The sequence below is a fragment of the Oncorhynchus clarkii genome, chromosome 3 (assembly GCF_045791955.1).
Source record: "Oncorhynchus clarkii lewisi isolate Uvic-CL-2024 chromosome 3, UVic_Ocla_1.0, whole genome shotgun sequence".
Taxonomy (NCBI): domain Eukaryota; kingdom Metazoa; phylum Chordata; class Actinopteri; order Salmoniformes; family Salmonidae; genus Oncorhynchus; species Oncorhynchus clarkii.
Window position 1 is genome coordinate 80,067,999 of NC_092149.1, and position 15,301 is coordinate 80,083,299.

Sequence of the window (15,301 nt, forward strand, 5' to 3'; positions counted from 1 at the left end):
AGAACACTTCCTTATTCCAGAACACTCCATAACACTTTAGAACACTTCCTTATTCTAGAGCACTCCATAACACTTAGGAACCCTTCCTAATTCTAGAACACTCCATAACACTTTAGAACACTTCCTAATTCTAGAGCACTCCATAACACTTTAGAACACTTCCTAATTCTAGACCACTCCATAACATTTAGGAACACTTCCTAATTCTAGAACACTCCATAACACTTTAGAACACTTCCTTATTCTAGAGCACTCCATAACACTTTAGAACACTTCTTAATTCTAGAGCACTCCATAACACGTTAGAACACTTCCTTATTCTAGAGCACTCCATAACACTTAGGAACACTTCGTAGTTCTTTGAACACTCCATAACACTTTAGAACACTTCCTAATTCTAGAGCGCTCCATAACACTTTAGAACACTTCCTTATTCCAGAACACTCCATAACACTTTAGAACACTTCCTTATTCTAGAGCACTCCATAACACTTAGGAACCCTTCCTAATTCTAGAACACTCCATAACACTTTAGAACACTTCCTTATTCTAGAGCACTCCATAACACTTTAGAACACTTCCTAATTCTAGAGCACTCCATAACACTTTAGAACACTTCCTAATTCTAGACCACTCCATAACATTTAGGAACACTTCCTAATTCTAGAACACTCCATAACACTTTAGAACACTTCCTTATTCTAGAGCACTCCATAACACTTTAGAACACTTCCTAATTCTAGAGCACTCCATAACACGTTAGAACACTTCCTAATTCTAGAACACTCCATAACACTTTAGAACACTTCCTAATTCTAGAGCACTCCATAACACTTTAGAACACTTCCTTATTCTAGAACACTCCATAACACTTTAGAACACTTCCTTATTCTCGAGCACTCCATAGGACTTTAGAACACTTCCTTATTCTGGAGCACTTCATAACCCTTTAGAACACTTCCATATTCTAGAACACTCCATAGCACTTTAAAACACTTCCTTATTCCCGAGCACTCCATAACACTTTCGAACACTTCCTTATTCTAGAGCACTCCATAACACTTTAGAACACTTCCTAATTCTAGAACACTTCGTAGTTCTAGAACACTCCATAACACTTTAGAACACTTCCTAATTCTAGAGAACTCCATAATACTTTAGAACACTTCGTAGTTCTAGAACACTCCATAACACTTTAGAACACTTCCTAATTCTAGAGCACTCCATAACACTTTAGACCACTTCCTAATTCTAGAACACTCCATAACACTTTAGAACACTTCGTAGTTCTTTGAACACTCCATAACACTTTAGAACACTTCCTAATTCTAGAACACTCCATAACACTTTAGAACATTTCCTAATTCTAGAGCACTCCATAACACTTTAGAACACTAAACAATGCTTTACAGTGTATACTGTACTAATAGTAATTAGTCATCACATATGTCTTCCTAGTTTATTACATGGTAATAACAACTATACTGCAATTCTACTGTTGAAATTTGCACTAAGGTTGGGCAACTACTGTGTGTGTTCACCAGGTTCTGCTTGGCGGGGTCCGGGGATCTGATGAGGAACACGTCCTGACCCAACAGACACTTTTGCACGATCCAATGCAAGTACTGGACCACAATTTGCGGCAGGGTCTTCTACACTGTCACACACAAACATACATGTGCAAGCAAACAAAAGTTCAATGCCTCAGTCTCTCTCTCTCTCTCTCTCTCTCTCTCTCTCTCTCTCTCTCTCTCTCTCTCTCTCTCTCTCTCTCTCTCTCACACACACACACACACACACACACACACACACAGAATTACATTGCACTGTAGGTAGAGCATATACTGTAGCTAACCTGTGCTATATATTGTGATTCATGGGCACTAGCTATGGGTTCCTGGGTGTTTTCAGCTGGTAGGAGATCTATCCTTTGTGCCACCTTGCCCACAGAGGAGAATCATTGTGTTCAATGCAGTGAATGAGGCCACTCAAAAGTAGTCTGTGAAGTAACCAACAATGGACAAAAATTAGAACCAATATGAATTGTTTAATGAAGTTTAGCATGTTACAAACATGAACGTATTCAGTCCTGTTGACTTTTTCAAAATGTTGTTACGTTACAGCCTTATTCTATCACTCTTCACACAATAACCCGCAATGACAAAGCAAAAACAGGTCTTTAGAATCACAAACAAATACCTTATTTACATAAGTATTTAGACCCTGCTATGAGACTCCAAATTGAGCTCAGGTGCATCCTGTTTCCATTGTTCATCCTTCAGATGTTCCTCCAACTTGATTGGAGTTCACATGTGATAAATTCAATTGATTGGAAATGACAAATCTCTGAATGTCCTTGAGTGGCCCAGCCAGAACCCGGACTTAAACGCAATCGGACATCTCTGAAGAGACCTGAAAATGGCTGTGCAGCGACGCTCCCCATCCAACCTCACAGAGCTTGAGAGGATCTGCAGAGAAGAATGGGAGAAGCTCCCCAAATACAGGTGTGCCAAGCTTGTCGCGTCATACCCAAGAACACTCGAGGCTTCGCTGCCAACGGTGCTTCAACAAAGTACTGAGTGAAGGGTCTGAAAATGTGACATTGTGATATTTCGAGATTTTGTTTTTATTAAAAAAATGTTTTTTCTAAATACCTGTTTTTGATTTGTCATGATGGTTTATTGTGTGTAGATTGATGAGGGAACATTTTATCTAGGGGCCTCCCGAGTGGCGCAGTGGTCTAAGGCCCCTCATTGCCGTGCTTGAGGTATCACTAGAGACTGAAACACGTCCCTGCAGGGTCGTGTTTTGGACCTTTGCCTCTCCCGAGTCTATACGGGAGTTGCAGCAATGAGGCAAGACTGAAACTACCAATTGGGTATCATGAAAAATAAGTACATTTTTAGAATAAGGCTTTAATGTAACAAAAAGTCAAGGGTTCTGAATACTTTCCGAATACACCGTACAGAAGGAGGGTAATTTGATCATTTTCAATCTGAATATTTTGTATAAAGATAAGTAATATATTGTTACATTGTAGGAGTAACTGGTAGACCTGAAACAGTCTTCCTCAGCTCAAGTTCAACTGTCGGAGTCCGTTGAAGTGCCGGTGCGCACTGCCTTCATATCATAGGTATCATAGTAGCAAAGGCTAAATAATAGCCACACCATAACAAACCTTCACAAACGTTTCGGAATCTTTATTAGGTTAATATCAAAAGAAAGTCAAACCAATGTTTATATGGAAAATACGAGCAATGACAAAACACAAAACCTTCCCTGTGCGCCCCAGAAACCCACAACCCTGCTCAAAGAAAAAAAAAAATGTTTGACAGCCCTCCCTTGTTTTGGACCACCTCTCGCCCAGTAAATTTCAATCTGTCCCTGGGTTAATTCCAAGCTGCAAGGCAGACATTTTGTTTTAATTGTAAGAATAGATCAGAAATCTTTACTGTCCATTGAATTTGTGGGTGCCAGCGAACACTTTCCTCAAAGAGTGTGGCATATTTTCAGTTTGTGGAAACTGTGTAAATGCTTAGCATTTGGATATCGATTTAATGTTTACAAATTCACATAGCAGAATTTAAATAATAGGTACTGTCATGTGTGCTCCCTCTCTGGCCTCTAGGTCACCAGGCTGCTCGTTATGGCGAACACCTGTCACCATCGTTACGCGCTCCTGCACATCATCAGACTCACCTAGACTCCATCACTTCCCTGATAACCTTCCCTATATATATGTCACTTCCTTTGGTTCCTTCCCCAGGCGTCATTGTTTCTCTTTCAGTTCCATGTATGTGTGCTGTTAGTGTTTCACATTATGTTCCGTTTATTTTATTAAAACATTCACTCCCTGAACTTGCTTCCCGACTCTCAGTTCACATCATTACAAGTACTATTCATGTTTAAAACAGCAACCAATTTCCTGACTGTTGAAATCTTCCAGTGTTAAGTTGGAGCTATAATATCATGTTTAAACAGCTCTCTTACCAAATTTTTGTGTGGGGGAAAAAGTAGGGCAGTGTGCTGAGACCAAGCTACAGGCCACAGATACTATTGTTGAAGGCTATTCACCTTGTGGTGAGGTTGCCTACTTGGGCTAATATTATACTATTTTTGATGCTTAAGTTTTAAGTTTGGCCTAGGCTAGCCTACTCTACATGTACTTGTTTAAAAATTTTCCTGAAAACTTTTTCACCCTATTTCTCACAGATGGATCTAAGAAAAGGTCTTCGAAAGCCAAGTCAACAAACAGATTACCGACAATTCCGAATCCCACAGCACCTTCTCTGCTATGCAATCTGGTTTCAGAGCTGGTCATGGGTGCACCTCAGCCACGCTCAAGGTCCTAAATGATATCTTAACCGCCATCGATAAGAAACAATACTGTACAGCCGTATTCATTGAACTGGCCAAGGCTTTCGACTCTGTCAATCATCACATCCTCATCGGCAGACTCGATAGCCTGGGTTTCTCAAATAATTGCATCGCCTGGTTCACCAACTACTTCTCTGATAAGGTTCAGTGTTTCAAATCGGAGGGCATGTTGTCCGGGCCTCTGACAGTCTGTATGGGGGTGCCACAGGGTTAAATTCTTGGCCCGACTCTCTTCTCTGTATACATCAATGATGTCGCTCTTACTGCTGGTGAGTCTCTGATCCACCTCTATGCAGACGACACCATTCTGTATACATCTGGCTCTTCTTTGGACACTGTGCTAACAACCCTCCAGACGAGCATCAATGCCATACAACTCTCCTTCCGTTGCCTCCAACTGCTCTTAAATACAAGTCAAACTAAATGCATGCTCTTCAACCAATCGCTGCCTGCACCTGCCCGCCCGTCCAGCATCACTACTCTGGACGGTTCTGACTTAGAATATGTGGACAACTACAAATACCTAGGTGTCTGGTTAGACTCTAAACTCTCCTTCCATTGTTTAGCTACGTACCTGGTTGATGTTTTCTTGTTGTAACCAGAGTAGATGAAATCAACATACACTTCCACAAATGCTGTTTACATTGATAGCCATACTGAATGAAGCAATTAAGGGACCTCATGGGCACCCTTAAATTCTTCACATAATTTAAGGTGGAAATTTACCTAAACATGTTTTGTGCAAATGACTTAAAGTTAAAGAAACTTTAAGGGAAAAGATAATTGTGGAATTAACCTATCCACTCAGGCCCAGGGATCAGGCTCTTTTTATACAGGATCCAGAAGCCACTCCTGCGTTGTCTTGGCTGTGTGCTTAGGGTCGTTGTCCTGTTGGAAGGTGAATGTGAACCTTCACCCCAGTGCAGTACCCCTGAGGGACTGAGCGTACCCCTGAGGCACTGAGCGCTCTGGAGCAGGTCTTCATCAAGGATCTCTCTGTACTTTGCTCTGTTCATCTTTCCCTCGATCCTGACCAGTCTCCCAGTCCCTGCCACTGAAAAACATCCCCACAGCATAATGCAGCCACCAGCATGCTTCACCGTAGGGGACGCTTGGCATTCAGGCTAAAGAGTTAAATCTTGGTTTCATCATTCCAGAGAATCTTGTTTCTCATGGTCTGAGAGTCCTTTAGGTGCGTTTTGCCAAACTCCAAGCGGGCTGTCAAATCAAATCAAATTTGACTTGTCACTTACACGTGTTTAGCCGACGTTATTGCAGGTGTAGCAAAATGCTTACATTTCTAGCTTCAGCAGTGCAGTAATATCTAACAAGTAATATCTAACAATACACAGAATCTGAAGTAAAATAATCAAATTAAGAGTATATAAATATTCGGACGAGCAATATCAGAGTGGCATAGACAAAGATACAGTAGAATAGGATAGAATACAATATATACATATGAGATGAGTAATGCAAAATATGTAAACATGTAGTGTTCCAATTATTAAAGTGCCCAGTGATTTTGAGTCTATGTATATAGGGCAGCAGTCTCCAATGTGCTAGTGATGGCTATTTAACAGTCTGATGGCCTTGAGATAGAAGGTGTTGTTCAGTCTCTCTGAAAAACAGCTGTCTCTCGGTCCCAGCTTTGATTTACAGTAAATAAGGTATATCTACATATATACATTTGCAAAAATGTCTAAAAACCTGTTTTCTCTTTGGTTTGTCATTATGGGGGTATTGTGTGTAGATTGATAAGGACAATGTCTGACATAGAGAAATGCATGTTGTTGTCGTAGCATGCCATCTGCATGTCTCTATCTCTCTGGGGTTAGGCCTAAGCTTCACTTCCTTTATATAGGCTTTATATATATATATTGTTCAAAGCGGACAACAGTGGACAACTAAACCTAAACTGCAGGCCTTTGAATGCAATGCCCTGATACATTTAATGCTCAAATCTCTGACAGCTGAAACGTGAAGTGGAACTTGTTTAAGGAAAGCAGCATAACCCCGTTTGGGCTACTTCCCTAAAAGTAGGCTATGACTGTTTTGTATATGCTACAGCACACATCTAAACACAATGAATAGTGTTTTGGTAACTTGGTATAGATTGTTTTTAAGGACACATAAATGTGGCTCAACATCCCTCGTTTATTGATGGTGCTGGCTGTGCCAGGTTGGATCTGAAAGCATAATGGATGTCCATTAAAGTTCTCAAATGTCCGGTAAATTTAAATCTTCCCTGTCATGTTGTCCGGCCCCAAATTATTCTGAAGGAAACTCTGAAATGGCATATTGTTTTTGTGAAGATTTTAGAATATTCACAAGAAAATGTGTCACTAATTGGATGGAAACCTACACCGCATGGCCCAAAGTATGTGGACAACCATTTCAAATGAGTGAATTTGGCTTTTTCAGCCACCCCCTGTTACTGACAGGCGTATGAAATTAAGCACACATTGGCAGTAAATGAGCTCAGTGACGTTCAAAGTGACAACGTCATAGGGTGTCACCTTTCCAACAAGTCAGTTCATCAAATTTCTGCACACGCGTCCACATACTTTTGGCCATGTAGTGTAGCTATAGACATCCTAAAGACTTGGGCTAGAGGCCTAGTCCAGTGTCACTTTAGTTGTGCCTGCACATCATTGTTCACCAGCGTTCCCAAACTTCTAAAGAATAAGCTACCAGCCAAACAAGCTTTTAAGAATTGTACATAAACTCCCCTCTCATACTCATCTGGAGGTTGAGCATATTTTCATCTTTATTTTTTTATTTAAACTTCATTTAACTAGGCAAGTCAGTTAAAAACAAATTCTTATCTTCAATGACAGCTGAGGAACAGTGGGTTAACTGCCTTGTTCAGGGGCAGAATGAGAGATTTTTTACCTTGTCAGCTATGGGGATTCAATCTTGCAACCTCTCAGTTACTAGTCTAACGCTCTAACCACTTGGCTACCTGCCACCACAATCTATCTATGTAATGTGTCTGTATCTATGTAATGTGTCTATATCTATGTAATGTGTCTGTGTCTCTGTAATGTGTCTGTATCTATGTAATGTGTCTGTATCTCTGTAATGTGTCTGTATCTATGTACTGTGTCTGTATCTATGTAATGTGTCTGTAATGTGTCTGTATCTCTGTAATGTGTCTGTATCTATGTAATGTGTCTGCATCTCTGTAATGTATCTGTATCTCAGTATTGTGTCTGTATCTATGTAATGTGTCTGTATCTCTGTAAAGTGTCTGTATCTATTTAAAGTGTCTGTATCTCTGTAATGTGTCTGTATCTCTGTAAAGTGTATGTATCTATTTAAAGTGTCTGTATCTCTGTAATGTGTCTGTATCTCTGTAATGTGTCTGTATCTATGTAAAGTGTCTGTGTCTATGTAATGTGTCTGTATCTATGTATTGTGTCTGTAAAGTGTCTGTGTCTCTGTAATGTGTCTGTATCTATGTATTGTGTCTGTGTCTCTGTAATGTGTCTGTATCTATGTAATGTGTCTGTATCTCTAATGTGTCTGTAGCTCTGTAATGTGTCTGTAGCTCTGTAATGTGTCTGTAATGTGTCTGTATCTATGTATTGTGTCTGTAATGTGTCTGTATCTGTGTAATGTGTCTATGTAAAGTGTCTGTATCTATGTATTGTGTCTGTAATGTGTCTGTATCTATGTATTGTGTCTGTAATGTGTCTGTATCTATGTATTGTGTCTGTATATGTGTAATGTGTCTATGTAAAGTGTCTGTATCTATATCTATAATGTGTCTGTATCTATGTAATGTGTCTGTATCTGTGTAATGTGTCTGTAATGTGTCTGTATCTATGTATTGTGTCTGTATCTATGTAATGTGTCTGTATCTCTGTAATGTGTCTGTAGCTATGTATTGTGTCTATGTATTGTGTCTGTGTAAAGTGGCTGTATCTATGTATTGTGTCTGTATCTCTAATGCGTCTGTATCTGTGTAATGTGTCTGTATCTCTATAATGTATCTATGTAATGTGTCTGTATATATGTAAAGTGTCTGTATCTCTGTATTGTGTCTCTATTTACAGTGGGGAGAACAAGTATTTGATTTGGCAGGTTTTCCTACTTACAAAGAATGTTATTATTATTTACCTTTATCTAACTAGGCAAGTCAGTTAAGAACAAATTCTTATTTTCAATGACGGCCTAGGAACAGTGGGTTAACTGCCTGTTCAGGGGCAGAACGACAGATTTGTACCATGTCAGCTTGGGGATATGAACTTGCAACCTTTCTGGTTACTAGTCCAACGCTCTAACCACTAGGCTACCCTGCCGCCCCGGTAGAGGTCTGTAATTTTTATCATAGGTACACTTCAACTGTGAGAGACGGAATCTAAGACAAAAATCCAGAAAATCACATTGTATGATTTTTAACCTTGGAACCACCACCTCCCCCGGATCCGGGATAATTGTCATCAACTACGCTAAATAGCATAGCGCAACTGACAAATAATCTTACTAGAAAATATTAACATTCATGAAATCACAAGTGAAATATAGCGAAACACAGCTTGGCCTTTTGTTAATCACCCTGTCGTCTCAGATTTTTAAGTTATGCTTTACAGCGAAAACAATACAAGCGTTTGTGTAAGTTTATCGATATACCAGGAAAACATTATGTACACCTAGCGGCAGGTAACTTGGTCACGAAAATCAGAAAAGCAATCAAATTAATAGTTTACCTTTGATGAGCTTTGGATGTTTTCACTCACGAGAATCCCAGTTAGACAGCAAATGTTCCTTTTGTTAATAAAGATATTTAAAGAATAAAGATATTTTGTATATCCAAATACCTCTGTTAGTTTGATGCGTTATGCCTAGGAATCCACCGGAAATTGCGGTCACGACAACACAGACAAAAATTCCAAATTATATCCATAATATCGACAGAAACATGGCAAACATTTTTTGTAATCAATCCTCAAGGTGTTTTTCAAATATCTATTCGATAATATATCAATGGGACAGTTGGCTTTTCACTAGGACCGGGAGAAAAAATGGCTACCTCTCTGTTTAGCGCAAAAATCACACTGAGAGCCAACAACTGACCACTTACGCAATGTGGACGTTTACGCTCATTCTTCAAAATAAAGGCCTGAAACTACGTCTAAAGGCTGTAGACACCTTAGGGAAGCCACAGAAAAAGTAATATGGTTGATATACCTTTCAATGGGCAATAGGGATGCGTAGAAAGACAGGGGTTTCAAAATAAGAGACACTTCCTGATTGGATTTTTCTCAGGATTTTGCCTGCAATATCAGTTCTGTTATAATCACAGACAATATTTTTAGAGTGTTTTCTATCCTAAGCTGTCAATTATATGCCTATTCTAGCATCTGGTCCTGAGAAATAGGCAGTTTACTTTGGGGATGTTATTTTTCCAAAAATAAAAATAGTGCCCTCAAGAGGTTTTAAGTAATGAATTTGCATTTTATTGCATGCAATAAGTATTTGATACATCAGAAAAGCAGAACTTAATATTTGGTATAGAAACCTTTGCTTGCAATTACAGAGATCATATGTTTCCTGTAGTTCTTGACCAGGTTCGCACACACTGCAGCAGGGATTTTGGCCCACTCCTCCATACAGACCTTCTCCAGATCCTGTGTTTCGGGTCGTTGTCATGCTGGAAGACCCAGCCACGACCCATCTTCAATTATCCTACTGAGGGAAGGAGGTTGTTAGCCAAGATCTCGCGATACATGGCCCCATCCATCCTCCCCTCAATACGGTGCAGTTGTCCTGTCCCCTTTGCAGAAAAGCATCCCCAAAGAATGATGTTTCCACCTCCATGCTTCACGGTTGGGATGGTGTTCTTGGGGTTGTATTCACCCTTCTTCTTCCTCCAAACACGGTGAGTGGAGATAAGACCAAAAAGCTCTATTTTTGTCTCATCAGACCACATGACTTTCTCCCATTCCTCCTCTGGATCATCCAGATGGTCCTTGGCAAACTTCAGACGGGCCTGGACATGCGCTGGCTTGAGCAGGGGGACCTTGTGTGCGCTGCAGGATTTTAATCCATGACAGCGTAGTGTGTTACTAATGGTTTTCTTCAGGTCATTGACCAGGTCCTGCCGTGTAGTTATGGGCTGATCCCTCACCTTCCTCATGATCATTGATGGCACACGAGGTGAGATCTTGCATGGAGCCCCAGACCGAGGGTGTTGACCGTCATCTTGACCTTTTTAAATTTTCTAATAATTGCACCAGCAGTTGTTGCCTTCTCACCAAGCTGTTTGCCTATTGTCCTATAGCCCATCCCAGCCTTGTGCAGGTCTACAATTTTATCCCTGATGTCCTTACAAAGCTGTCTGGTCTTGGCCATTGTGGAGAGGTTGGAGTCTGTTTGATTGAGTGTGTGGACAGGTGTCTTTTATACAGGTAACGAGTTCAAACAGGTGCAGTTAATACAGGTAATGGGTGGAGAACAGGAGGGCTTCTTAAAGAAAAACTAACAGGTCTGTGAGAGTCGGAATTATTACTGATTGGTAGGTGATCAAATACTTATTGCATGCATTAAAATGCTAATGAATTACTTAAAAATCATACAATGTGATTTTGGGGATTTTTTAGATCCTGTCTCTCACAGTTGAAGGGTCATGTGAATGTTTTTTTTATTTTTTACTTTGGGTGGGGTGGGGTGGGGGGGGTCTGTCCCCTAAATAAACGGAATAAATACTTTTCAGCTGATATAGCCTATAGCCTATTCCACTGAATTGTCTTGTCAACGTATATTATTGGTTGAGGTATTTATGCTTCTGAATTCATTTAGTCTATGTTTGTCAAAGGGAAGATTGTCGAGTTATCTGATCAAGACTTCATACATGAATCCTGCTATGCTTCATTAATGTCGTCTGTCTAGAGACATTTCAACATATAGCCGAGTCAAAGACTCAACATGTTTCTACCCTCTGTGGAAAATGTTTAAATGAAACGACTGTGTGTAGCCTATCCATAGTCATTGCATTCGTAATTTGTGAGAGAGTGGATCAAATTCAGCCAAAATGTGATTAAGGCAGTGTAGGCCTATTCGAATCATATGGGGTCATGAGCATTAACACCAGCTGAATTCTCCCTCCGTACTCCCTTAGGAGCTCCCTGGTGCCATATACTGTACCGGTTTGACATTTATCACGTGGCGACGAGGCTCAGCCCTTGAACGAATGGCGAGGGAAAAGGCAGAAAGATGATTGGAGAGATGGTCGAGTGGAGTAGTAGGCAACACGGAATTATAGCCCTGATTCCGGACCTCAAACCAGTTTTACGGTAGGCTAACCTACCAGACAGAATCTTAGCCTATTCCTAGACTGGTTTCCGGGAGCGGACTGAGCGGGACTATGGAAGACGTCTACCGTTTTACTCGCAGCCCTGCGTGGGAGGAACTGGTCGGTAGTTTATTTAAAAAGAACTAAGGATTTCTAGTGAAATATGATAGTGGGATATAGATATTTCATTTTGGTTAGGAGACTAAAAAGAAAAATAGAAAAAGATTGACGTTTTTATCCCACTTTAGAATAATTTCTAAATATTTTCTCGTCACCATTCCGATCAGTCATTTTTGGGGAGAACTGAATGCCTTTGATTTTCGGAAGATCAACCCCAATTGTAATTTGCTGTAAAAAAAAAACAAAAAAAACACAGAACAGTCAGATTGATGATTAACAAAGTTCATCTTTAGAAACACGGACATGTATCTCATTCGGCTAGTTAGCTGTCTATGTGTGAAGTTGCTATTCAAGTGGTTAATTGTATGTTCACATTTAACCCATGTAGCCTTATAAAGATACAGCATTATATACGATTTAATAATAAATCAGACTCTTTCGATATGAATAGCCTTTTCTATGTATTTTGTTTTTAAGTCACACATTTCGTGAGACTATGCATGGCTTCTCTTGTTACATTGTCGCAAAGTATCCAGTGTCATTTAGCCTGAGCAATGGGATGGTTTCTCTACAATCGCAAAACCATTGCAATGTAACCCGTAGGTTACATTTTCCAGTTTCAAAGAAATACCCTCCCACCCCCGTAAAGGCTACTCTGTATCATCTTTGCTTCAGACTCGATAGTGGTTGACAATATGTATATAAGCCTATTTATAAACGTGAAATAGTGCTGTGTTGGTGTTGGAAATATTGTTTTCTTTATCGCACATGCCGTTTTAGACTTAATAGAACATCCATGTCATTATACTTAGCCACAATTTGGAAAATAGGCTATTTATATATCACTGTGTTCCTGCCTATAGGCTAAAATATATAGTTACATTGTCCGAGTAGTTTGGCTGTTCCATTTGCTCATATTTTTGAGTGGGCTTTTCAATCGGTTACAGTTACAGTAGGCTACCCGCTGGACTGCTTCTGTTGCGGCCACTAGGGCCTTCCATGGCGATGTCCACTGGTTGTTGGCTGGTGGTGCGTCTGTAGCTGTGTGTAAGGAGGGCAGCCTACTGAGCCTAGGCGGTCTTTAGCCTCAGTCTGATCTGAGCATGTAGGCTGGAACCATAAACACATCCTGAAGCAAGCTTTACCCTAGTAAACCCCACAGCACCGAGACATGCTACATCCCCATGAGCTCAGCCGCGGACGTATGTTCTTGGATAGATCTTGGTTCTTATAGCGCCAGTTATAGGTTTGAGAAGCGGGAGGAGATGACGGCGAGGAAAGCCGCTTTTCAACCGCTGTCCAGCTCTCGCATCCCGGAGAGGAAGGGAGCGGCTGACCGGGGGAAGACTAACTCCGACTGGTCTTATCCTTTCTCCCAACAGGAGCCGGAGAAAGGCCAATCAACAGCAGGGATCCATGCCCATGTGGTGGGGGCTGTCGGGGGCTCCGGGGCCGTGGATGAGTCGTCAGACAGCGAGGGAGAACAAGAAGGCCCGCAGAAACTCATTCGGAAAGTGTCGACCTCCGGACAGCTCAGAAGCAAGGTAAGAAAAGACACGTCTGTTTATATGTCTGTTGCCAGTCTCGACTTGATTCATGTTTTGGAGGCATAGGCTACATTATGTTGTAGTGTGCGCTATCGTGCGTCTTTCTTGTGGTGTTGTACGGGTAGCCTAGTCCATGTTACTTTCATGAAAGGCAATATCAACTAATAACACAGTTTGACTTTGACAACCAGCACGCATGATTCTGAATGTCACATATTCGGTCATTTTATGCAACATTTGACCATAGAATAGAATAGAATAGAACATCTATCGAAAATAAACTGTGGAAAGCATTGTGAGCTGTGGAAAGCATCCCGCATTGTTGTTTGATCTACAGGTAGCCGTTTTGTTTTGAGACAGTTGGAGCGCTATTATAGCCTAGCATGCCTATTATAGCCTAACTTAGTACACTTTTACTTTCAAATTATGGAGATTTGTTTTCAGTGTATTAAGTTGAACTTTTTCCGTGAAACAACTGAAACTGAAACTGTATGATAACCAAAACTAAGCTAAAGCATAGAGGATGGTGGAGTTCCTTAAACCTGACAGACTGACAGACACCTTAGCGGTCATGGTTCACTTTACACAGACACACTATACATGAGTCTCTCTTCTCCCATCAGAAAACATGTCCACTCCACCCTGCCTTGATTATTAAAGTAACGGTTTATATTTAGACATGGGACACTGGGCTGGAGCACAGGGCTTTGTTATTCACATTTACATTGAAGTCCTTTTTCAGACGTTCTTATCCAGAGCAACTTACAGATAGGGTTATAGGCAGATAGGGTTATGTGTGGTCATTAGCTTACCTGACAGTAGAACACATTCCTGAAGTAGGCTAACATCTTGTCACAGGAGTGTAAGAGGCTCAAGTAGAATCGTTGAAGAGACATTGTCTCTCACTTACCAAACGATTGTAGAAAAGAGCGTGAAATTGTGCACGTTAGTTTCGATAATTGAGGGCTACTGTGTGTACAGTACCGAAACCTTATGCCTCAATAAATACTACACACGATGTGCACGGTTATCTTCACTGTATTGGCCTGGCAATAACTCCGGTGTAGTACATTTACCTATAGCGCTGCATGGCGCTTATTCAATTCACAACATATTGCAGATAGAAATTAAAATATGTTTGTATGACAGAGATGTATGATCTGTCTATATTCTGTTCTGTAATCATAAGGCTACATTTATATTAGAAGTCGTCAGAAGACTGTTGTATCTACAGTATATCAGATAGCTAGCTACTTTTCATTTGACCTGCGGTACCACTCCGTGTTGATAAAGCTACTGTATAAACACTGTTGATGTAGTTAGTTGTGTTATAGTCGTGTAATTGTTACATTGTAGTTGTGGTGTATTGTAATAAGCAAAGTTAAGTAAAGATGATGTGTGTAATGTTGTTTGAAACTTTAAAATAGCTAGAGAAATCGTCAGATATGGGCAGAAGAGAGAGATGGGATGAGTGACCTGTATCTGAATGCAGAAGTATATATCTGTCTACCTGCATGTGTTCCCGGGGCAGAAGATGGTGTGTGTGTGTGTGTGTGTGTGTGTGTGTATGTGTGTGTGTGGTGTGTGTGTGTGTGCGTGTATGTGTGTGTGTGTGTGTGTGTGTGTGTGTGTGTGTGTGTGTGTGTGTGTGTGTGTGTGTGTGTGTCTGTGTGTGTGTGTGTGTGTGTGTGTTTGTGCAGAAGGGTATTAATGGAGCAGCACGCTGGCTCTGTGTGTTGTTCCAACTCTGGTTGTTTGCTCAACCTGTGTGTGTGTGTGTGTGGTGTGTGTGTTTGGTCACCGCCTGAATCACTGTCTGTCTGAGGACATTCTGCCCCTCTTTCACCCGCCATCTATCTGGTTGCCCAGGACAACCACCACATCCCTGTCCCCTGATTGACTGGCGCCATGGCAACGCTGCCTGAGGAAGACCCTGGTAGGCCAAAAGACATTGTAC

General features: G+C 40.8%; 1 protein-coding gene across 7 annotated transcripts in view; it reads left to right on the forward strand.

The window, feature by feature from the left end:
• Positions 1-11,666: 11,666 nt before the first annotated feature.
• The window catches only part of LOC139405494 (diacylglycerol kinase eta-like), a 116,307-nt gene continuing 112,672 nt past the window's right edge, over positions 11,667-15,301 (forward strand). For 5 of the 7 annotated variants that reach the window (XM_071147852.1, XM_071147853.1, XM_071147854.1 and 2 more), the window contains exon 1: positions 12,963-13,341. In XM_071147852.1, coding sequence (XP_071003953.1) covers positions 12,982-13,341 — 360 coding nt within the window. In that variant the 5' untranslated portion in view covers positions 12,963-12,981. Of the gene's footprint in view, positions 11,798-12,946; positions 13,342-15,301 lie in introns of those variants that run through there. The other 2 variants (XM_071147855.1, XM_071147858.1) reach the window with 2 other exon arrangements.